A 25,706-nucleotide genomic window follows, 5' to 3' on the forward strand; every position below is an offset into this window, starting at 1 on the left:
GTGGCTGGTTTCAGCTTTCCTACTGCCTCTGCAGGACTTAATCACTACTGCAGAACAGGCACTAAGGGTTACGCTGAGGAACTGGCTTCCTTATAATGCAGATGAAGAGAACAGACTGCTCAGAGTGACAAGCACATCAGTGAACAAACCAGGTTTAGAATGGAAGCCAAATGGACAATTTTAAATTTAATTAATTATAGTGTCTATAATAATTTGTGCTGATACAATGTTCATAACAGTTTTATATGACTTCTAGGTTTCAGCTGCTTGGTTTTCATTTTACTTTCATAAAAGCATTTAAAGAAATTTTCAATTTATTATTGTGGGGATTAGGTCAGATGTAACAATACAGCAGTATATTTTTGTTACTATGCTTTTATTCACAAGAATATGTTAAAAATTCTTCCCAGCAACAGGGAGGAAGCTGGACAGATTACCTGGTAACAGCAGCAAAAACAACAGTTACTGAACATTTGCTGTGTTTCAGGCCCTAAACTACAATACTTAACATTTATCATTTTACTTGGTTCTTACAACAACCTCATGAAGTAGATTCTACTAAATTACCAATATAAAAATTTAGGATTAGAGACGGGCCAGGTGAAAAAGGGTCACATGCTTAGAGGTGTCAAAGTTCAGACAAGAATTCAGGTGATCTGATAAAGTCTATGATGTTATCTATACCTTATTAACATATGAAAGGAAGGCCAACATTGTCCAGCAAATTGACATGTGTATTTATTGCACAAATATCCCCTAGAACTGGGAGGTTTTTATAATACAGGTGCACATTTGAGAAATGTATACAGAACAAAGACCAAGTATGTACATTTTTATTTATCCCACCATCTAAATAACTTAGAAAAAACTGAATGTTCTCATAGGACATCAACCAGAAGTAGGCATTGTGTAAAATCTGTTTTTTAGTGAGCATCCCCAGTGTACGCCAACTGCAACAAAATGAAATCTGTGCTAATATGTTTATTGCACTTGACATTTTCAAACTCAAAAATTAAGACATATTAATAAAATCCAGGAACATTTAAAATAAACCCATTAGTTTATATACAAAGAAAAATTAATTTTAATTCTATAATGTATCTTAAAAGATCCCTTTTTCATTTCCTATTGCAACAAGCAGGTTTTTAATACATAACACATATCTGTACCATAAGAAATAAACTGAAAAATTATTTTCAAACAGGGCAAAACTCTTCATCACATTCATCACAATGACCACACTTGAAAGAAGTAGCAATTCAGTTCTTGGGCTGTGGGCAAGGAAAAATGACTATGCTGAAGGTAACTGAAATTATGGAAGGGTCGGGAATTATAAAACTCAGGAATCCTATAAGGATTAATGATTCTATAATAAACTATAGAGGCCTTTTCTTTCCTAGCAAACCTTAGTTTTAAGAAAAACAGTAGCATGAGCCTACTATATATTGAAGACCAAATTTCATAAACTGTAGTTAGAGATTTCAAATAGATAGGACTGAAAATAATTTGATGATTAGTTAAAAAAAGAAAACACTCAGAAACAGACATATCATTCTGAGCTACAAAAAAAAAAAACTTTCCCTAACAGTGAAAATAATGTACAGTGGCCCAAAAAATGAACTTTCCTACATTCTGAAATCTGCCCAAGAGACTGATTCACAGAATTCCAAACAATAAAGGAGACCGGAATTCTATTAATGAATAAAAAGAGAAAATTAAGCCAAAGAAAGTAAATCAGTAAACACTCTTGGACAGAAAGTCACTCACAGGAGACTTAGGTATTAGTGGGACCAGCCAACAGGCCAGAAGGGCCAAACTGATTTCAGGCACAATTTCAGGTTTATATCCCATTAAAACAGTTGCTACTTCTTTGTCTAATTGGAAAGCTCCTTAATACATAAAGAGGAAAAACAAAATGTGATCCAATGCTATATATTCAAGGTCAAAGACTTAAACCACAAGGACTCTTCTATTAGTTAATGAAAATTTAAACAGCAACAATGGGTGTGTTATATAGTTATTGTATTTCATTTTTAGCTAATCAATTAATTATGAAGAAAATAGTCAAAAGCAGAAACCAACTTCACTTCTAGCACTAAAAGTATCTTAGACCAGATAAGCAAAAGATAAATGATAATGTAGTATTATTCAAATAAACTGAGGTAGTAGAGCATATTGAAAACTTTACCTACCTATCTTTATATTTACATTACTTACAAGAGTTTGGTTCCAAATTAGCCTTTCTTACAAGCAACACTCTACAGTATATACAAAGACAATAACAAAGAGTGAAAAATCTGTGGGAAAAAATCAGCTTTTGGAAGGGAGGGGCTGGTAAATGCCAAGATAATTTTAAGAGGTGTACGTTCTATTAGTGTAAACTGAATAAAATGAAGCAGAGGAACAAATATTCAGCTCCTATGGATTCAAAAAGGGTTGATACCGAAAGCAAGGGCCTCGGCTACCTGAGCACTTTTAAAGAAAATGGTATTATTTTTGCCAATGCTTTGGTACAATTTTTAATCCTAATTTTCAATTCTTTAAAATTAGATATTGAATATGTAAATATTAATAAGAATTAGCTTATACAGAACACATGGTATAAAGTCGTATGCTTATCTGAGGAATCTACATTCCTTGGCCTTAAAAAAAGATCGGTTTTTATATTTTGAGTGTGTGTGAAACAGGAAAATCACCAGAAAGTAACATTTTAACATTACCCACAATTAATACTAATTGAAAATTTCATTTAAAAAAAAAGTCATGTTTACCAATCTTGTATTTCTACCTCTGCTCTTTTAAAAAGCAGATACATATGTACACTTGGGTGGATAACATCACACATTTATACTCATTATTCTGGATTTATTATAATTAATGGTGGTTAAAAATACTCAGAAACCAACTTTTGAATTGAAAAAACAAAGCAACAATATCAAGGTTTTATACATCTCTGTATCTTAAAAATAAAAAAAGTAATGAAATGACTATTTCTGAGTCATATATCATGAGACATCTGTTGCCATTTATGACTTGTGGCATCATCCTAATGATCACATAAAATTTCTTGATGTTATTCATTCTTGCATAAATTTCTAAAAGTTGCACTTTGGTCTTTTCAAATGTTTTGCCCCAAAATTATTTATGCTGTTTTAGTTTCACTTGGTTAAAAACCTACCACCACCCAAAAGTCGAGTCAAAAGGAAAAATTATCCAATGTCATAGAATATGCAATGCAGGATTCCCAGGTGACTCACTCATTCAGACAGAAGCCTAATAGGGGAAATAAATCACCATAAATTCATGTTGTGCTTGCTTCCTTGGTTCTACTTAACTTTCTCCCCAAATTAATATCTCAACCTATAAGCATTTAAAGCAGTATTTGGGCTACATATGGAGAGTGAGTGCTTGCCACAGCAGCCAGAAGAGGAAGATCACTGGATTCAATCCTGAAATAAATAGGAAAAAAAAAGAACAGTTCAGGCTTTCTGTACCCAGGACATGTCTCCTACAGGCTATGACTTTTACCTGTAAGGTCACTATACCTCAGCAGTCAGGGTAGTGGCTATACAGGCCAAGAAGAAAAGGGGAAGGGATTTGAAGATATTAAAACTTGGAAGTTTTTTAATAGGTAAAATCCAGAACCTCAGGCTTTACAAAAAGCAAGCCTCTGAAAAGTGTAATAAATTCATGGATGTAGAAAAAGGTCTCATTGATGTGCTGATGAAGTATGCATGAGGGCAAGGGACAATGTCTAGAAAATACAATCAAGTATAATAATGTGCACCCAAATTGTTCTGGATACAAACATTTCCGTAATAAAATGTACTGGGAGAAATATGTAAGCTTCTTAAAAAATACCCTGCCACAAATAATTTACAGGAAAAAAAAAAAATGGCCAAAAATGTAGACACTGACTCTCTCACAGTTAGAGAAATTAAAATAAAATAAAATGCCATGTTTTCACCTAGCAGCTTGCCAAAGACTTAAAAGTTTCATAATGGCTAGTAGCGGGAAGAGAATGTGTTTCACTGTGGAAATTTATACAGGACTTTCTGGGTGCCACTTACTATTATCTATCAAAATATTTACCAGTATCTACTTAAATATTCAATACACATGCCATTTTACACAAAATTCTACTTCAAGGAGTTTATCTTACAAGTGTAAAAGACTTAAATTCATTCAAAATTGGTTCATAAAAAAAACTAAAGATCTAAATTCAATTATATAATGGAATGTTGTACAGCCACTAAAAATGACATAAATCAGTGGATGCTTCAGTGAACAAATAGTCAAGATACATTAAAAGGCAAGCTGCAGACAATGATATGAAGAATGTAAGCCCATTCATATATTTTACACTATGCATTAAAAATCTATTATGAATAAATAATCCATTAAGAGTGTTTAGGTGAAGGAAGGAAGTTAAGAAAAGGAAGACTTTCCCTTTTATTCCAAAATACTCTTTGAACTTTGGCTATATGCACATTACTCTAATTTAAAAACTAAATTTTTTAAAAAAGAATGTATCTTGTATGTGTGTACAAGTGCGCATGCGCGCGCACACACACACACACACACCACTTCCCTGAAAAACAGATCATATCCTGTTCTTCGAATTTCTCAAATACAGGAGAATTATTCTCCCTGTACTTCTCAAGCCAAAAGCATCATTAGGACTACGGCAGCAGAGTATCACTGTATATATATATATGTGTGTGAGTGTGTGTGTGTGTATATGTGTATATATCTATATATCTATATATATATAGGATATGGAATCAGAAAGTTAGAGAGTCATTCAAATCCCTAATCAGTCCTACAGGTGTGTAAGTGACATCCAGAATTATCTCTTTTCGATCTGGATGATAGTGCCTGCAAACTGCAGGATAACTGGAAGAATGAAGGAGGAATAACATTAGTGAAATAATTTAATTTGGTTTTTGGCATACAATACATTCTCAATCATGTGCATTCCCCCTCTCTCCCTTCACTAAAGCATAATTAGATGAAAGTTCACACTTGCTTTAATTTCTTCACCCAGCATTTCAAGAAAAGATTCACACACAGGTACAGATGCAGAAACACACACAGAAATATGAAAAATGGCCTTATACCATAAACACACAGAAAAAGTGGCCACAGAACGTAAAAGAGGAGTACAGTACCCACCAGTCCCCAACTTCCTGTTACTCTCTCCATTAGTATTTTTGATGAACTATCTTCTTCTAAGGAGTAAATGCAGAGTAGATGGATATAATAAGTAGACAACAGGGAAGGAGTAATAATATATAAATAATGTACTACTATCCATAGAGTGGTATTACTTCTATCAGCTCATTTGGATGGCAGGGTAGGGACTGGAAATGTAGCATTTCCAACATATTTTACATAAATGAGTGTTTTTTCAAAGCAAAATTTTAAGTTTTAATTCATTTTTACCTGACTGTATATTCCCAACCATACTTTAATAGCACACATATAATGACTTTCAGGTCAGTGGAGGACAGGTGATCTGTTTTTATGCGGTATAATGCAACCCAAATAAAAATAGTGTCCACTTGTAACCAGAAAAGATACTTATGAAGGAAAAAGGGTGATTCAGAGGAACATTTCTTGTCTAAAAGCAGAATCATGAGAAAGCAAAGTCAGAAAAGTAACAATGAACATACCCTAGAACCACTCCCAGCTCCTTGACATGAACACGCATCTGCCCCCTCAGGTACTCAGACAGCATTTTACTCTTGAAGTAAAGCTCCTGTAACCGGTCTTCAAGATGCATTACACACTGAAGTTAGGAGGAAACCAAGAACCAGGTCAGAAAAATGCTTTTCAAGTTTGAATGATGGCAAATTCCAAAGCATCAAGTTTTAACAATTCTATTTAAGTGTTAGCTCATATAAAATATAAGCTTTCACAGAACTTTTAAACTAAGCTATATTATAGTTCTTCTAAGAAGAGAAAGAATGAACCTTGAAGGCTGGAAATGGTGTCTTCTGTAAAACATTACCAGTATCATGAAGAAGGATCATTCAAAGTCCTGGACATTACACTGAGGCTCTAGAAGGCACTGGCCTTCTATACAAGCTTGGGACCCTGCATGATCATATCACACATGACACTACCCAGCACTGAAAGCAAAATTCTGACCACTAAAATATAGAATATACAGAAAAACAAAGATGAAGCAAACACCAATATTTAATGCAAGTTCATAATAAATAGGGTTTAGTCATCCATCAGAGTGCTCTAGGTAATTCAAGCCTGAAAAATACTTACAAAGTTTGGAGACAGGTTATGTTTATAAAGCTGAAGAGTGGAATTAAGCAGGTTGGAAACAAGACTGGAAACCAATACTTCCTTTCCCAATTTATTATCTGTCATTCTTCTCTGGCTACTGGCCACTTGAACAGTCCATTTATCCATATCTGCTATAATACAGACCGCTTCTGCTATAGGTTCATCCAATACTGGATGCTGGAAAAAAAAAAAGATAAAATCATCTTATGATAGGCAAATAGAGTTTTTAAAGATAACATTATAATGCTTATAATGAGACAATGAAGAGATATTAAAAACAGAAAAAAAGAATATTAAATTCTGGAAGCTACTGCAAGAAATCCTTGATAAAAGAGAATGAAAGTTAATTAATTCAACAAATAATTGTTTTTAATACCTTGCTATACACTTCAACATTCTGTATGATTTATATTGCTTTAGTAGAAACAAAAATGGCACTTTTGAGAAGCAGAGTTGGTCCAACGGATAGGGCATCTGCCTACCACAATGTTCAAACCCGGGGCCTCTTGACCTGTGTGTTGAGCTGGCTCACACACAGTGCTGATGTGTGTGAGGAGTTCCATGACACGCAGGGGTGACCCCTGCGTAGGGGAGCCCCACACGCAAGGAGTGCGCCCTGGAAGGATAGCTGCCTAGCGCAAAAAAAATGCAGCCTGCCCAGGAATGGTGCTGCATACACGGAGAGCTGATGCAGCAAGGTGACGCAACAAAACACAACAGATTCTGGGTGCCACTGACAAGAATACAAGCGAACACAGAAGAACACACAGCGAATGGACACAGAGAGCAGACAACTGGGTTGGGGAGAGTGGGGAAGGGGAGAGAAATAAATAAAAAATGAATCTTTAAAAAAAAAAATGGCATGTTTCCCTACCTCACACCTGATACAAAAATCAACTCAAAATGGATCAATGATCTTACTATAAGAGACAGACTAACAAACTCCTAGAAGAAAACATAAGCAAGCATCTCTAGGACTTTGTGTTAGGTAATGGTTTCTTAGACTTTACACCCAAAACACAAGTAACAAAAGAAAAAATAGATAAATGGCACGTCATCAAAATTTAAAACATTTTGCCTCAAAGGACTTTTTATCATGAAAGTAAAATGACAATCTACACAGTGGGAGAAAATATTTAAAAACCACATAGCTAATGAAGATTTCCTATCCAGAATATATTAAAAAATCCTTCAACTTAACAACAAAAAGACAACCCAATTAAAAAACTGGTAAAAGATCTGAAGAGACATTTCTCCAAAGAAGATTTACAAATGGCTCAAAAGCACAAGAAAAGCTCAATATCATTAGACATCAGGGAAATGCAAGTCAAAATCACATAACGAGGTACATTTCACATCCATTAGAATGGCTATTTTAAAAATAACAAATTTTGTGGAGAGGATGCAGAGAAACAGGAACACTCATTCACAGGTGGTGGCAATGTAAAATGGTGTAGCCACTGTGGAAAACAGAGGTTCCTCAGAAAGCTGTGTATAACTAACCTATGACAGGGCAATACATTTCTAGGTATACACCCAAAAAAATTGAAAGCAAGGACTCGAACAGGTATTTTCACATTGATGTTCATAAAAGCTTTATTCACAATTGCCAAAAGATGGAAGCAACCCAAGTGCCCATCAACCTATGAATGGATAAATAAAATATGGTATATACATACAACAGAGTATTATTCAGCCATAGAAAGGAATGAAATCCTGATACATGTGGCAACATGGATAAACCCTGAAGACATCATGATGAGTGAAATAAGCCAGACACATAAAGACAAGTACTGTATGATCCCACTGATTTGAAATAATTAGAATAAAAAAACTCACAGAGTTATTATCTAGAATACAGGTTACCAGGGGATTGGGTAGGGATAGGGAAAGGGAAGTTAAGGCTTAAAATGTACAGGGTTCCTATTTGGAATGATGGTAACATTATGGTAATGGATGGTGGTAATAGTAGCACAACATTGTGAATGTAATTAACAGCACTGAAATATATATTAGAATGTGACTAAAAGGGGAAATGTTAAATTGTATATATGGTAATAAATATTTTTTTAAAAATCCATGCAACTTCACTATACAACAGTGAAACCTAAGCTAAACCATGGATTACAGTTTATACATTATAAAAATGTGCTTTCGTCAATTGTAACTGTTAATAACTGTTGTAACTGTTAATAATAGTGTGGTAAATGAGACTCCTGTATTTTATGCATGATTGTACTGTTAACCCACAACTTCTCTAATAATGGGAAAAAGAATAAGTTTGTTTCAAAACAAACAAAAAAGACATTTCTTTAGGAACTGAAAAGAGAAAGAAGTGCTCCGTTAATATAGTTCCAAATAACAGGATGTCTTTATTTTGAAAATTTTCTGTAATAAAATTTTTAAAAATTCTGTAATAAAGCAATTTTTCTCTGATAGTAAAATATGCTTTATAAAGGTAAATAAAAATATGATGGAAAGACTAGTAAGCGCAGTTGTTAAAACAGAGGGCAGAAGTCAAATAGCTCTTCATTTCAACTCTAGTGGAAAGAATCCAAGTGCAACAGACTTGGGGCCATTATATAAAAATCTTTTGGTAATGGATGGTGGTGATAGTAGCAAAACAATGTGAATGTAATTAACACCACTGAATTGTATACTAGAAAATGGCTAAAATGGGAAGTTTTAGATTGTATATGTTACTAGAATTTAAAAAAATCAAACAAAAAAGAACATAAAGAATGAACCCCAAAATAAACTATAGGCTACAGTTAATAATACAATGATAATAATATTATTTCATCAATTGTAACACACTAAGGCAAAGTGTTAACAATATAGAAAACTGTATATGGGGGGTTAATATAAGACCTCTGTATGTTCTGAACAATTTTTCTGTAAATACAGAATTGCTCTAATAAAAAAAATTTATAAAATAGTCTTCTAAGTTTGTAATGCCAACTTTGCTATTTGTATTAATCTGTGTTCATCTGTTTTAGAGACAATATGGCGCAGCAATTTAACGTACACCTTAAGAACAGACACCTTAAGAACAGACAGACCAGGATTTGAATTCTAGCTCTGCCATTTCCTATGTAACTTAAAAATCTCTCTAAACTGTATCAAAAATGTAGAGATGATATAAATTATAGTAAGTAACGCAAAGATTATTATGAGATTAAATAAGATATGGCATTTAGGGAAACGGACTTTGGCCCAGTGGTTAGGGCGTCCGTCTACCATATGGGAGGTTGGCAGTTCAAACCCCGGCCTCCTTGACCCGTGTGGAGCTGGCCATGCGCAGTGCTGATGCGCGCAAGGAGTGCCTTGCCACGCAAGGGTGTCCCCCGCGTGGGGAAGCCCCACGCGCAAGGAGTGCGCCCGTGAGGAGAGCCGCCTAGCGCGAAAAGAAAGAGCAGCCTGCCCAGGAATGGCGCCGCCCACACTTCCCGTGCCGCTGACGACAACAGAAGCGGACAAAGAAACAAGACGCAGCAAACAGACACCAAGAACAGACAAACGGGGGGGGGGGGGGGGGGGGAGGAATTAAATAAATAAATAAATCTTTAAAAAAAAAAAAAAGATATGGCATTTAAGTGCCTGAAACACGCTAAGTCCTCAGTACATACTAAATGCTATTAATAATAATGCTATTATTATTTTTTATTTTGTTGTTGCTCTTCTTCTAAAATAATTAGCAGATAGAAATTCTTAAAATCAAAGTGATCTTTTTGTCTTCACAGGAGAAAGCAGGCTTTCAGAGAGAAGTATATCAAGGACACTGTATTTGGTAATGTGTACAGATTTAGAAGAAGAAACACAGAGACTAAGATTAGAGGTAAAAAAAGACAAGAGAACACTGGGAGCAAAAGAAGTACCTACACATGGGATTCCCTAACAAGTAATTCAACAAATTATTTTTTAGCACTATGTCAGACTCTAAGACAGGGTTTCTTAACCTTTTTTGTTCCATGGATCCCTTTGACAGTCAGGTGACAACCACAGACCCCTTCTCAGAATGAAGCGGCAGATAGTTTTATGATACTCAACTAGTGTTGGGTCTACAATTACTGTAATTTTTAAGTAGGGATGCGTGTAAGCAATTTTTTGAGAGATGGAGCAACTATAGTGTGATATGAAATGAATACTACTGTAATTTATCACATAATTCGTTAAGTGAAGGAATTGCTGGATTTCAGTTAGAAATGAGAAAAAAACAAAGATAAGTTGATTTTTTTTTTCAATGTAAGCTCAACAGACCTGCTGAAATCTTTCCACAGACCCGTATTTAAGAAACCCTGCTTTAAGAAGACAGAATGATATGATTTCTTTGCCCTGAAAGACAAAAACCACCAATTGAAATAAATTCTTTCCTCTGAAGCACTAAATTACTTAGAATTTCCCTTAGGCATTTATTTTTTAATGCTTTGTATTACACCTATTCATATGCCTTCCTTATTTTCCCCTTTACTTAAGTAAATAACTTGAGGTCAGAAATTATTTATTTTTTTGAGGTACTGGGAGCCTGGGATTGAACCTGGGACCTTGTATGTGGGGAAGTGGTTTCAACCACTTAGCCATATGGCTTCCCTGAATTGGTTTTATCATTTGTTTCGCTTGTTTTTTATTTTTATTTTTTTAGGCAGCACTAGGAACCAAACCCAGGACCTCCTATGTGGGACGCAGGCACTCAAATGTTCGAGACACATCTGCTCCCTGATTTGTTTTTCATGTATGTTTTCCTTGAAGTAGTATAACTATGTTCAGAAAATAGGATCAGTAAATATTTATAATTGTCATTAAAAGGCTGAGTAAAGTAGCTTTTAAATATAAAGGACACAAGTTTTGGTAAGTTTTTTTTAAAAACTTTGTTTTTATCTAAATTTACCATTTCTCTAATATAAACCCCAAAATTTGCAACTTTAGGTACCTTACAGCAGACTCAGAAGGTATAAACCTTTTAGGCTAATAATTGACTGCTTACTCACTGAGCCACATGTTCCCAGTCAGCATTTTCCAATGGCTTTTTCTTTTTCCTTTTTAAAGTTGGGTGGGGAGTAGAGTTCTTATTTTAAGAAAATTATTAAATTGGCACATGGCATTGAAGAGAAAAATAAAAAATTCAACAATAATAGTTGAGGATTTCAATACAGGCATACCTCAGAGATATTGTGGATTTGGTTCCAGACCACTGCAATAAAGTGAATACCTCAATAAGGTAAGTCACATGAATTTTTATGAGATTATTTATGAATCCAAAAAAAAGAAAGATTATGTTTGCAAACTAATCTACTCCTTTGGGTGTGATACCCTGTGATTGTATTAAATTCAAAGCTTCTGAGTTTACTTGATAAAATCAAGTTATTTTTTATTTGACCAGGTCAGTAGGACATGACTCAGGCGGAATTCCCACCCCCTTGGTGAGCTGATACAAATGGGCACTCACACAAGAAGACACAAGGAGAGAGAGTGAGCTCTATCATTTCCTGGAGTCCTGGGGAAAGATGAGCCATTTGCCTGATATTTTAGAGCTGAAAAGAAACACGCAGAACAGCGGAAAAGGCCCAGAAAGAAATAAGCCTGTGCCAAGGACTAATATAGGAAGCCCTGAGAGACCAAGCAGAGATCACCTGCCATCTTGCTTCAACATGTGGCAGCTGATTTTGGTGAGAAAGTACCTCTTAGGTAGCTTGAATTGGACTTTCCACATCTTGGGACTGTAAGCTTTTACCCCAAATAAATACCCTTAATAAAACTCAACAGATTTCTCAAACTTTGCATCAGCACCCCTTTGGCAGACTAATTCAATACCTTAATTAAAATGTGACAGAGATGGGTAGTGGATATGGCTCAACTGACAGGGCATCTGCCTACCACATGGGAGGTCCACGGGACCTCCTGACCAGTGTGGCAAAGCTTGCCCACGTGCAGTGCTGATGCTCCCAAGGAGTGCCATGCTACACAGGGGTGCCCCCATGTAGGGGAGCCCCACATGCAAGGAGTGCACCCATAAGAAGAGCTGCCCCACACGAAAAAAGGGCAGTCTGCCCAGAAGTGGCACCTCATAAACATAGAGCTGATGCGGCAAGATGATGCAACAAAAAGAGACACAGATTCCCGGTGCCACTGACAAAGAATACAAGCGGACACAGAAGAACACACAGCAAAGAGACAAAGAGAACAGACAACTGGGGGGAGTGGGGGAGAAGGGTAGAGAAAGAAATAAAAACAAATCTTTCAAAAAAAGAAAAAATGTGACAGACAAAATTAGCACATGTTGGAAATATAGTGCCAATAGACTTGCTTGACACAAGGTTACCACACACCTCCAATCTGTAAAAAACACAAAATCTGCAAAGCACAATAAAACAAGGTATGCCTGTACTGCACTCTCTAAAATTGATAAAACAACTAGATAGAAAATCAACAAGGACATAGAAGACTTGAATAAGTCTATTTACTGACTTAACTAACATCTATGGAACATTCCACCCAAGAACAGCTGGATAATTTTTTTAAGCATTCATGCACCATTCTCTAGGATAGACCATATGCTTAGCCATAAAACAAGTTCAGTAAATTTATATACTAAATGAACATGCAAAACATGTTCTCTAACTACAATGATACTAAATTAGAAACCAACAGAGGGAAATTTGAAATTTCCATATATTTGAAAATTAAACAGCACATTTCTAAATACACAAAGATCAAAGAAGATGTCACAACAGATATCAGAATATATTTTGAGCTGAATGCAAATGAAATCACAACATAGCAAAGCCTATGAGAGGCAATTAAAAGTGTTTAGAGAAAAATTTTAAGCTTTAAATGCCTAATATTAGAAAAGAATATCTCAAATCAATAACCTAAACTTCTACTTTAAGAAACTAGAAATAAGAGAAATGAAACTAAAAAAGAAAAAAGAAGAAACTAGAAAGAGCAAACTGAACTCAAAGCAAGCAAAAGGAAAAAAAAATAAGGATTAGAGTAGAAATCAATAAAATAGAAGACAGAAAAATAAGAGAAAATCAATGAAACCAAAAGTTGGTTCTTTTTGAAAAGATCAACAAAATTGATATAATAATCCTTCTACTAGAATAAGGCCAGCAAACTTTTTACTGTAGATAGTCAAACAGAAAATATTTTAGGCTTTGTGGGCTATAAAGTATCTGTCCCAATCATTCAACTCTATTGTTGAAGCATGAAAACAGTCATAGAGTATGTTAAATGAATGGACATGGCTGTGTTCCAATAAAATGTAATTTATAAAACCTGTTGATCCTTGATGCACATGGCCAAAAAATACCTACTCAGTCACCTTTGGAGAACTCCCCACCTTAGAAAAAAAACAAAAAACAAAAGAGAACAAGACACAATTTACCAAAATCAGGAATGAAAGAGGATACATGACCAGTGACCTTACAAAATTAAAAGGATTATAAGTGGATATAATACACACTTTTATTCTGACAAATTACATAACTGAAATGAAATCAACAAATTTCTAGAAAAATAAACACTACTAAAACAAACTCAGGAAGAAATAAAAAAGCTGAATAGACCAATAATAAGTAAAAGAAATTGAATTAGTAATTTAAAATGTTCAAGAAAAGCTCAGGGGAAGTGATGTGGTTCAAGGGTTGAGCTCATGCTTCCCACATGGGAGGTACCAGTACCTCCTGAAAAAAACAAAAATAAATAACAAGCAAAACCAATGGGAAAAAAACAAACAAACATCTCAGGGAAGCCAATGTGGCTCAGTGGTTGAGCTCCGGCTTCCCACATAAGAGGTCCTGGGTTCATTCCTTCACTCCCAGTACTGCAAAAAAAGAAAAAAAAAGTGGGAAGCAGATTTTGTTCAACCGATAGAGCATCTGCCTACCATACGGGAGAGGTCCAGGGTTCAAACCCAGGGCCCCGACCCATGTGGTGAGCTGGCCCACGTGCAGTGCTGATGCGCGCAAGGAGTGCCATGCCATGCAGGGGTGTCCCCCATGTAGGGGAGCCACGTGCAAGGAGTGTACCCTGCAAGGAGAGCCACCCCACATAAAAAAGCACAGCCCGCCCAAGAGTTGTGCCACACACACACACAGAGCTGATGCAGCAAGATGACAGGAAAAAAAGAGACACAGATTCCTGGTGCCACTGGCAAGAATGCAAGCAGACACAGAACGACACACAGCGAATGGACAGAGAGCAGACAACAGCGGGGGGAAGGGGAGGGATAAATTCTTTAAAAAAAGCTTAAGCCCAGGTGACTTTACTGGTGAATTCTATCAAACTTTTAAAGAAAAAAATAGTACCAATCCTCTAGAAACTCTTGCAGACAACAGAGGAAAGAATACTTGCCATTTCAGTCTATGAGGTCAGCATTACCCTGATATCAAGGCTAGATATCTAGCTTTGACATCTCAAAAAAAGAAAAAGACAGACCAAGATCCCTCAGGAATATAGACTCCAAAATACACAACAGCATTAACAAAATGTAAAACCCATTCATGATTTAAAGAAAAAAACAAAACAAACAAACAAAAAGGACGAAAAGGGAACTTCCTCCATGAGATGAAGGGTATCTATAAAAACCCTCTGCTGACATCACACTTAATGGTGAAAGACTCTATTTTCCCCCTAAAAAAAGGAATGAGACAAGGATGTCTGCTATCACCATTTTTATGCAATATTATCCCTGAAAGGTTTAGCCAGGCAATCAGGCAAGGAAAAAAAAAAAGGCATCCATATTGGAAAGGAAGATATAAACTGTCTATGCACTGATGACAAGGTCCTATATGTAGAAAATTCTAAGGAATCCACACAAAAAGGTACAAGAACCAATAAAAGTTCAGCAAGGTCACAGGATACAAGATTGATATACAAAAATCAATTGTACTTCTATATATATTAGCACCAAACAATCTGAAAATGAAATTAAGTAAATAATTCCATTCACATTTAAGCATTTGCAATTCTTCAACATTTGTAAATAATCTAGTGTTGAACATCCATGAATAATGTGCTTTCTGTATTTCAAATTTCCATTCGGTTAGATTCCTGAACTCTCTACTTGTTTTTTAGGGTGACAGGTTCAGGGATGTAGATAATGTATATTATAAGAGATGGATTCAGAGAGCAATGACTGTGTTACACAGTAAAGTGTGACCAAAAATAAGGCAATTTTGGGTTCTACTGATTAAGAGAATTTGTTATAAATAAATCCGAGGACAGTCAAAGTCACTAACCTGCACAGCATGGGACAAATCTGACACCAGACATTGACGGAGCCTTTCATCACTCCCAATTCCTTGAAGAACAAAGTCAGGCACATAAGATGAGCAATAGCCACCCAGCAAGGACCTCCCAAAGTTGGCAATGTTGGGCTGAACTGCACTCACTTCAATTAACTTGGACCTGAAAGAAAGGTCTTAATTAATTAATAACGTATTTATCAACAATAATAATAAACATATTTTGCCAATAAAAAATGTTTGGACTCTAGTAGTCCATATTTCCAGTGCCATCATTTCCTACAAAATATATATGATATAAAATAAATTATAAATAAAAACTGGCCTAAGTGCTCTCAGACCACAAAATAGTCCTTCCTACCCAGGAAGGGGACTTATGAACAACTTCATGGTAGACTTTCGGAGAGTGGTCCCTTGTGTTTGTAACACATTCCTGATATACTCAGATATGTGAAAATCATTATCCAAAACAAAGTAGTTAAATACCTCACAAATCCAAAGCTTGGTGAACAACATATCTTAACTATGGATCATCTTCTTGTATACTTGACTCACAGTATACATTTCCTATTTTCCTCTTAGTCTTGACCAAAAAAAAGTCTTGGCCTTTACCTTTTCATTCTCAGAGATTACCTCTCCCTACTTGCCAGGTTCAATACAGGCCTTTGTTTATGCAAAATTTTCTCCTAAATGGCTTGAAAATTTCAAAGTAGTGAGAATTCTCCTGCAATCCTTTTAACTTTTCTCTGGTGCATTTACAAAGCATTTCTGGGGTACTTGAGAGGTTCAGTTTTTAATCCTTCTATGAGTGAAAATACATGACAGTAAAAGAGAATTTGTGCAGGGAAACGATCTTTTATATTCACTACCACCAACACTCAGGGTCCAGCCACACAAAAGGATGGTGCAACTTTATATGAGTCTATTATAGGTAAAAACGTCTGGGAAACAGACTTGGCCCAGTGGTTAGGGCATCCGTCTACCACATGGGAGGCCTTGACCCGTGTGGAGTTGGCCCATGCACACAGTGCTGATGTGCGCAAGGAGTGCCCTGCCACGCAGGGGTGTCCCCCGCGTAGGGGAGCTCAACGCACAAGGAGTGCACCCCGTACAGAGAGCTGCCCAGCACGAAAGGGAGTGCAGCCTGCCCAGGAATGGCGCCACCCACACTTCCCGTGCCACTGACGACAACAGAAGCAGACAAAAGAAACAAGACACAGCCACAGCAGATAGACACAGAGAACAGAAAACGGGGGGGGGGGGGGGGGGGGGGGGGGTTGGGTGGTTTAAATAAATAAGTAAATCTTTAAAAAAAAAAAAAACTTCCAACTTACCCAGGAAAAGGTATCTCATCCTCTTCTGTCCAATCTTCTTGCTCTCCTCCAAAATAATTGCTGACTTGTCTAGTTATATCATGACCTGTATCTTCACTTTCACTATCACCAAGGGCACTATCTGAACTCTCATTTCTTGGAATGTCCCATTCAGTTCCCACAGCAATTTTTTTCTCTGAACTCTCTTTATCCCCATGGGGGACAAGAATGGAGAGTATATCTCTTTGGTCCTGCTGAGGAAAGCAGGCTTTACATGAATCTTGGTGAATCGTTTCTACACATTTACAAAATTCATTGTTCTGTCTGCTATTTTTTGTGCATAATCTTTTTGAAAACTCTAATATACAACAGTGTTCTTTATTGTCTGTATTTGTCTTAACTGGAACATCATCAATTGTCCTGGTTTCAATTGAATCATCATTAAAATATTCATCAAATAAACTCATGCTTTCTGGGTCTGAATGATTCCAACAGGGAAGTGAACAGGGCTCTCCAGAAACTGTGTTCTGTATAACAGACTCTCCAGATTGGTCCTTAGTTGTTTGTTTAGTTTCTTGATGCTGATCAATAGCCCCTCTTTCTTCCTTCAGTGGTTTGGTGTGATGCCTGGTGATCTGATCCACCACTGCCTGACTCCGGAGTTCAGTATCTGAATCAGGTGACATGGAATCCCCAATCAGGAAAGTAACCTTTGTCTGGGTTAGCTCACAAGAAAATGCAGTAGGCTTATCTGGAGGTTTTTTTTCCACAACCATTCCTGTGGATCTCATCACTTTCCCTGTGAGGTTACCTGAACCTACCAATTCTTCACTCTGCCATGTTTCTTCCATTGGCTCTAAGCCTGACTGTGGCAAGGCACATTTATCTATTGGAGCAGATCCTGTGCAAAGAACTGTCTCTAATTTGGTGTCAAGGCAAGTTCTTAATTTATCTCTGTACTGTTTAATATCAACAGCATTTTCTTCTTGGCAGTCGGAAGGAGAAATCATTCGGCACTCATCTGAAGTTACTCGTAGCTCTTTAGAGATGTTTTGAATATCTTCTCTCTCTTGTCGTGAAACATTCTCTATATTTTGCTCAAGGAGTGGAAGGCTACAATATTTACAGTTACAGTTAGGAGTTCTTATTTCTTCTGACTCTTTAAAGAGCAAACTGCTCTTGTTTTTATGCATGGTGATAAGCACATACTCAGATTCTTCTATTTCACCTTTCTCTAAAGTGGTAGTAATTACCGTGCCTGGCATAACGATGGCTTCATCTTCTCCATTTTCTAAAAGATGGGTTTCTTGGAGTTCAGAGCATCTTACGAAATAAGTAAGAAAATAAAGCAGCCTCTGGACCATGTCTTGTCGTTTGCCAACTACAACAGTCCTCGCTAACCGTACAGGAGAGCCAATAGCGCCATATAAGTCTCCTGTAATAGAAAAACCAGTTAATGGAAACACTCTACTCACACAGCTATACAGGCTCTTTTCAATTATCAGAAACGTATTCTTAATTTATAAGGGTAGTTCATATCTTATTCTTAGTTCTTTAATAGGTAAATAACTGTTCAGGAAAAAGTTGGATGAAATAATGGTCTTAATCAGGCAGAGGTTTTCTAGCTTCCTCCCTAAACAGCTGGTATGGTTCTGATATGTCAAGCAAAGAGTCAGTTTGCATAGTTAGATTTACCAAAAACATTTTCTGTGTCAGGCCCCATGTAGGGCACTTTTATCTGGGTGGAGAAGTACTATATGCATTAGGATTCTGTAGTTGTTTCCAGTGAAGAGAAGAAAGAGCATAGTATCTCTTCTTGGGAAGGAGAGTAAAGGGAGGATAGAAGTGGTGGTAGAATGTAATATAACTACAGCAGCCACATAAAATACTTAACCATCCCTGATATACATCACAACCCGAACTTTAACTGTCACTGCCCTATCCAGGAATTAACACTGGCTCCCATATTTTGAAAAGTTCTTACCAAGTTAAGATGAGGTAATCTGAATTAGGATGGGCCTAATTCAATATTACCAGTGTCACTATAAGAAGAAGGCAGATACAGGGAAAGAAAGCTATGTGAGAACAGAGGAAGAGATTGGGGCAATGCATCTACAAGTCAAGGAACATCAAGGATTGCAGGTAAACCACCTGAAGCTAGAGAGGTGGCTAAGAAGGATTCTCTTTTACAAGTTTCAAGGGAGCACAACTCTACCAACACCTTGATTTTAGCCTGCTAACCTCCAGAACGGAAACAATAAATTTCTGTTAAGTCTCCTAGTTTGAGTACTTTGTTACAACAGCCCCAGGAAATTAAGACAATAGGTCTCAAATATATACGTGCTATAGATGGTTTTATGACTACCTTTCTTTTGTGGCTAAGACCCAGGCTTTAATATCATCATACTCCTGCTCATAAACCACTTCCAATGTTCCCACAAATTGTCAAATAAACTGAAACAGCTTTGGCATTGCAAATGAGTCTTTCATACCAGGTCCAAATTTACTTTTTCAGCTTTACCTTCTTGTATTTCACCCAAAGCCTCACTTAAACTGGACTACTTAAATTAGACTAACAGGCAGGTGAGGATGGTCAACCACCACACCAGATGGTGAGAGAATCTACAGCTGCAAAGAGGAGAATTCCATTCATCAGCCATGTGGGATCTAAGCCCCCTCTCGATTTAGAGGTAGAGTGAACATCGCCATCCCAGGGTCTTCAGGATAAAGGAATAAAATACAGATTAGAGTGGACTTACTGCTATTCTACTACAGAAATATTGTGACTCTAGCAATGGAAGAAATTATATCAATAATGTGGAGACAGTGGCCATGGGAGTTGCTGAAAGCAGGGAGAGGGAAAAAGAGGTGTGATACTGGGGCATTTTGGGGACTTGGATTTGGGCTCAATGATATTGCAGGGACAGATGCAGGACACTATATATCCTGCCATAACCCACTGAATGGATTGGGAAAGAGGGTAAATTACAACATAAATTATAATCCGTGCTGTGCAGCAATGTTCCAAAATATACTCATCAAATGGAATAAATGTACCACACTAATGAAGGAAGTTGTCAATGTGGGAGGAGTGGGGGTTGTGGGGAGTGGGATATATGGGAACCTCTTATATTTTTTTAATTTAACATTTTGTGTGATCCATGTATCTTAAAAAAATAAAATAAAATAAATAAATTTGGACTACTGAATATGTCCTGCACTTTTAATACCTAAACCCCTTAACTCATGTCACATACTATTCGCTCCTTCTGTATCTCTGCCAGTTAAAATCTGTTCAGGGAAGCGGATTTGGCTCAACGGATGGAGTGTCTGCCTACCACATGGGAGGTCCATGGTTCAAATCCCAGGCCTCCTGACACGTGTGATGAGCTGGCCCATGCGCAGTGCTGATGCATGCAAGGAGTGCCGTGCTACACAGGAGTGTCCCCCATGTAGGGGAGCCCCATGTGCAAGGAGTGCACCCCATAAGGAGAGCTGCTCAGTGCTAAAAAAGTGCAGCCTGCCCAGGAGTGGCGCTGCACTCACGGAGAGATGACACAGAAGATGATGCAACAAAAAGAGACACAGACTTCCAGTGCTGCTGACAAAAATATAAGCAGACACAGAACACACAGCAAATGGACACAGAGAGCAGACAACTGGGGCGGGGGCAGGGATGGGGAGAGAAATAAATAAATAAATCTTTAATAAATAAATAAAACCTGTCCAAAACTTCCCACCTAAGAAGCTTCCCTCCAGTGAAAGTGAGCTCCCGTTACTGAAGTTACACTGAGTTTTTTTATTTCTCTTCTAGTCCCTTTTTGAATTATCAGCATTAGACTGTCAATTTATTGGGGTCAAGGACTAAGTATCATTCAACTTTATATCCTCCAATGCTTTTTGCACAGAGCTTTAGATATTATGTACTCAATGTTTATAGAACTGAAAATAGGTTTGAAATGTCCAAATTAAAGCAAAATACAACTGAATTACTTGATTTGAAAAAAGTTAATATCCACACAGAATACTACTCAGCAATAAACGAATGAACCATTAATATATAAAACATAGGTGACTCTCAAAATAATTATGCAGAATGAAAGGAGTCACACCAAAAAAAAAAAGTATGTACTGTATGACTCCATTTATATAAAATTTTAGAAAAAGCAAACTAATGTATAGTGACAGCAGAATTGTGGCTGTCTGGGGATAGCAGAAGTGGGGAGAGGAAGGAAAGGAGAACAGGAAGGATGGGCAAGAACAGGAAGGAAGAATTACAAAGAGGTATAAGGGAACTTCTGGAAGTGATGCTATGTTCAACATCTTGAGTGTGGTGATTGTTTCAGAGATTTATGTTCAAAAACTTATAAAATCGTATATTTTAAATATGTGTTTACTGTGTCAATTAAACCTTATTAAAGCTGCAGATGGGAGGGAGGACAGAAAGGAGGGACAGATGGGGTTGGGGGATATAAGTAAATAGGTAGGTTATTATATAAAGTGATAAGCTACATGACAGCCGGCCTACCAAGCTTACCCACCACAGCAACCTAATGGAAGTTTCTACCAGGTCACCAAAATATTCTCATATTACTTTCCCTCTGTCTCCACAATTTTGGGAAGCATGTATTAAGTATGATTATCCCCACTTTATAAATAAGGAAAATGGGACTCAAATGTGGTCTGCCTGATTGCACAGTTACTATGCTATACTACCTAATGACAACGAACTCATCAATCATCCTCTCTTCACTTTGTTACCCCTTTAGTTAGTGGTGCTGAGCAACAAGAAAACCATCTGCCAAATTGACTCAATGAACAAAAAAAGTGCAACAACAGAAATCTCAATGACAACTATCCTCTTAACCATTTTTGACTACCATAGATAACTTTGTTGATTCACTCTTTGTAGATTAAGTACATAATGCAAAACACAAAAAAGTATAATACCCTGAACACCCTGAGGTTACCAGTAAACTAGCCACGAACCTGCTCCAGCTCCAGTTTTCTATTATAAGGAATGATATTAGGTGAAAGATGGGGATAAGACAATTATCCCCATTTGGGGGGGAGGGGGGCTATTAAATAACTCCAGAAAGTCACACATAAATGTAAATACAATGCATAGTGGTAAAGGTTTGTGAACTACATACCCAGTTGTGCCCAAAGAGGATTATACGGATGAGTCTTTGCCAACATGTCCACACTCTGAGAGGAATGTTTTTCTAAAAATATTTTTATAGGTGGTTGTCCATTTGGCATGACTGTTGGAACCCAGGCAAGATGATTGGTCAGAACTGCAGTAATGAGAGCTGGCAAGAATCTGAAAACAAAATGCATCCTATGAGATTCCAATCTGCCCTTTATGAAACCTAAGGCAAAATTCAGTGAGGGAACACAGCAAAGAGAGTACATATTATCACATGGATGAAAGGCATAAAACAGGAAAGAAGAGAACAAAGGATAGGTATATTACTATGATGAAAATGAAAGTTCCATAAATTTTTTTGGCTAGGGAGGAGTTAAAGACAACTCTTAGAATAAAGAGAACATTCACAGGGAGCTATTTCTGCTAAGAATGGCAAAACAAAAATGTTACTTTACTTAAAAATAATGGATTCATTTTAGTGCTTAAACTGCATAGTTTATTAATGAGTCAACCATTTTATTTCCAAATTACTGAATGGGAAAGTGAAGAAAAGGATTAAGCAAAGTTTTGTCTACTATCAAAGGGAATAAAAACATCTGAATCTTTCAAATTAATTCTAGGGATTTGATAAATAAGAAAATAACATATCACAGTAAAAATCATGGGCCAGCCTCTGCCTGAAATGCTCTTTATTTCTCATCATCCACTCCAGCCTCCCAGTTAATTCCTAGTCTTCTTTCAGATATCCACTTCCTTCCCTAAGAGAGCCCTCTCTGGCATCCTAGATACAGTTATATGTTCTCACAGCACCTTTTCTACTGATGAATTGTATTCCATTTTATGTGTATTCCATATTTTCTTTATCCATGCACCTGATGGACATTTGTTCTGTTTTTTCCTTCAGTTTTTCGCTTTTGTGAAAAATGTTGAACATTCTTGTTTTGGTCATTGTGTGAATATTTGCTTTCACTTCTCTTGGGGGCAACTATGTAGGAGTCTATTGGCTGAATTATATGGTAAATTTTGGTTAACTTTAAGAAACTGGTGGTTTCCCAAATTGGTGTACCATTTTGCATTCCCACTAGCAAGAGATATGTTTTCCAGTTGCTCCACATCCTCACCAGCACTTGGTATTTGCTGGTATTAAGTCTGAGCCATTCTAATGAGTGTGTTGTGGTACTTCATTGTGGCTTTGATCTGCATTTCCCTGATGACTACTGATGTTGAACATCTTTTCATGTACTTATTGGCCTTTTTATATTTTCTTCTGTGAAGTGCTTATTCAAACTTCTGCTCCATTTTTTAAAAAATTGGGGTATTCTCATATGATTGCATTCATGATTATATTCTAATAATCCTGTCAGATTTAAAATATTATAAATATTTTCTTCCATGCTATGACTTGTCTTTTCATTTTCTTTTCTTCTGAAGAATAAAAGTTGTAAATTTTGTTGAAGTCTGATTTATCAATTTCTTTTATGGTTTGTGCTTTTATGTCCTAAGAAATCTTTAGTACTATGAAATTGCAAAGATATTCTCCTATGTTGTCTTCTTTTAAGAGTAGTGTGGGCTTATTTTTACATTTAAGCCTATAAACTATTTCAATCTATTTTTTGTACATGATGTGATTTAAGGGTTGATATCTACTTATTTTATCTTTTGGATATCCAAATGTTCCATACCATTATTTACTTTCCCTGTTGAACTGCCCTGGCACCTTCAACAAAAATCAACTGACTGTATATGAAAGTGTCTGTTTCTTGACTATTTCATCCTAGAGATCTCTCTGTCTTTCCTTTCACCATTCCCATATAATCTTGATTATAATAGTAATTTTACAATAATTCTTTAAATCAGGTAGTTTAATTCTTCAACTTTGTTCTTCTTTTCTAAAGTTGCTTTGGCTATTCTAGGTTATTTGCATAACCTTCATTATCAATTTCCACAAAAAAGTACTTCTGGCATTTGTTTGGGATTGTATTGAATCCATTGATAAATTTGAGACCACTAACATTGTAACAACGTTAAGTCTTCTAATCTATTAACATCTCGCTCCATTTACTAAGGTCTTTCACTTCTCTCAGCAATGCTTGTAGTTCAGAGCATAGCATTTTTGCAAGTCTTTTCTTAAACTGATTCCCAAGTATTTCTAATGCTACTGTAAATTTAATATTAAAAAAAAAAAACTATCATCAGAATCCTAGTACTTTTATAACTATTTCACTTTTCCATGAAACTCTTACCATAAGTGGATGCAATTTACAAAGATAGGAAGTCCCAGAAACTTCTGTAAGATGAGAGGAATTTTAATTTAACACAAAGACATTATTTTTTCTCACTTAAAGTTCTGTGACACTCTTCTACACTCTATAGTCTTTCTCTTAATTATCTTTCAGAATTTCAGTTTTCATTACTAATAATATGATATAATTTTAAAGATAATGGTTGCTCCTTCTCTTTTTTATTGGGTTTGATCTTAATGTAGATTGAATTAGATATAATAAATGATAGCTAAGTTAAATAAGTAAATAAATAAAATAATTCATACTGATTTTTGGAAGCATTTTCCATTAGAAAAGTGAACTCCTTCATGAAACGATGACAAAGCTGGTTCTTTTCTGGAGTCCCCGACATCATTGTAAGCCAGACAGGCTCTCCAATCCGTGGCATTGTATACAGATTACAAATTGTTGTTCTAAAAAGAGGAAGACATCTTATGAAATTCAAGGTTCCCAGAGTTACATATTTGGAAAATGAAGTTTAAGTAGCCAGTCTGGGCCACATACTGAGGTTGCTAACACTTTTGAAAAGGGACAGTGAATCAGGCATTTCTTCTTTGTAACAGCAAAGTTCTAAAGGAAATGTTCTGTACATGAACTCAAAATCTGTAGGACTCTGTCCCCAATGAACTGTGTGTCCTCAAGTAAACTTATTTCCTTACTTTAAGCATCAGTTTCTTCCGTCTCTAAAATGAAAGGCTAGAACCAGATAATTCCTAATGCCCTTTCTAGCTTTATATTTCTAAGGCATTTGCTATACTTAAATATACTGAAAATAATCAATATATAGTAGAGAAATACTATAAATGGGGTATCTACCAAACCATTGAAAACAGTAGTTTATCTGTATCATTTTGATGCCTACACTGAGACTCTTTAGTATAGTTCTGAAGGACACGGAGGACATAATACATGCATATTTTCTGAATCTCAACCTTCTACAGTATTCCCTTGAACCAACACAAGGAAAGATGATTGTGTAATCACTATAGTGCTTTTCTGGCTGTCTCTTGGATTTATTTAGTAAACAGCTAGTCCAGTGACTTGCACTCTCCCCAGAAGGCTTCAAAGCATACCTTTAAGATGTCAATTTTTTTCGTTTTATAGCAATATCTATTCAACAAAGTCCTATACACTCAACAGTCTAAGCAATTCCTGTGAACCTTAGACCTTAAAAATAGGTCAGTCTCTCCAAAGCTAAATAATGGTGTCCTACTTTCTACTCTCTAAAACTGCTGTTCACTATCTAGCCAGTAGCCACCAGCCACTTATGGTTATTAAGCACTTGAAATATGGCCAGTATTAATTTAAACAGCCACCTGTGATAAGTGGTGGCAATATCAAATAGTGCATCTCCAGAAAGTTCTTGGAGACCTCCACATCTAATATCCATCTGAAGCATAATTCTTCTCCAAAA

General features: G+C 36.4%; 1 protein-coding gene and 1 long non-coding RNA gene across 5 annotated transcripts in view; one reads left to right on the forward strand and one right to left on the reverse strand.

Moving 5' to 3' along the window:
- Positions 1-713: 713 nt before the first annotated feature.
- Positions 714-25,706, reverse strand: part of FNIP1 (folliculin interacting protein 1) — a 170,280-nt gene continuing 145,287 nt past the window's right edge. For all 4 annotated transcript variants that reach the window (XM_004462178.3, XM_004462179.3, XM_058278115.2 and 1 more), the window contains 7 exons: positions 24,559-24,705; positions 22,015-22,184; positions 16,883-18,296; positions 15,543-15,711; positions 6,283-6,480; positions 5,676-5,791; positions 714-3,449 (listed from right to left, as the gene is read on the reverse strand). In XM_004462178.3, coding sequence (XP_004462235.1) covers positions 3,371-3,449; positions 5,676-5,791; positions 6,283-6,480; positions 15,543-15,711; positions 16,883-18,296; positions 22,015-22,184; positions 24,559-24,705 — 2,293 coding nt within the window. In that variant the 3' untranslated portion in view covers positions 714-3,370. The remainder of the gene's footprint in view (positions 3,450-5,675; positions 5,792-6,282; positions 6,481-15,542; positions 15,712-16,882; positions 18,297-22,014; positions 22,185-24,558; positions 24,706-25,706) is intronic.
- LOC131273911 (uncharacterized) lies at positions 10,068-11,801 on the forward strand. Its single transcript, XR_011646519.1, has 3 exons — positions 10,068-10,204; positions 11,457-11,521; positions 11,684-11,801. It is a non-coding gene; the product is annotated as an uncharacterized lncRNA (long non-coding RNA).

The sequence above is a fragment of the Dasypus novemcinctus genome, chromosome 2, assembly GCF_030445035.2.
Source record: "Dasypus novemcinctus isolate mDasNov1 chromosome 2, mDasNov1.1.hap2, whole genome shotgun sequence".
Taxonomy (NCBI): Eukaryota; Metazoa; Chordata; class Mammalia; order Cingulata; family Dasypodidae; genus Dasypus; species Dasypus novemcinctus.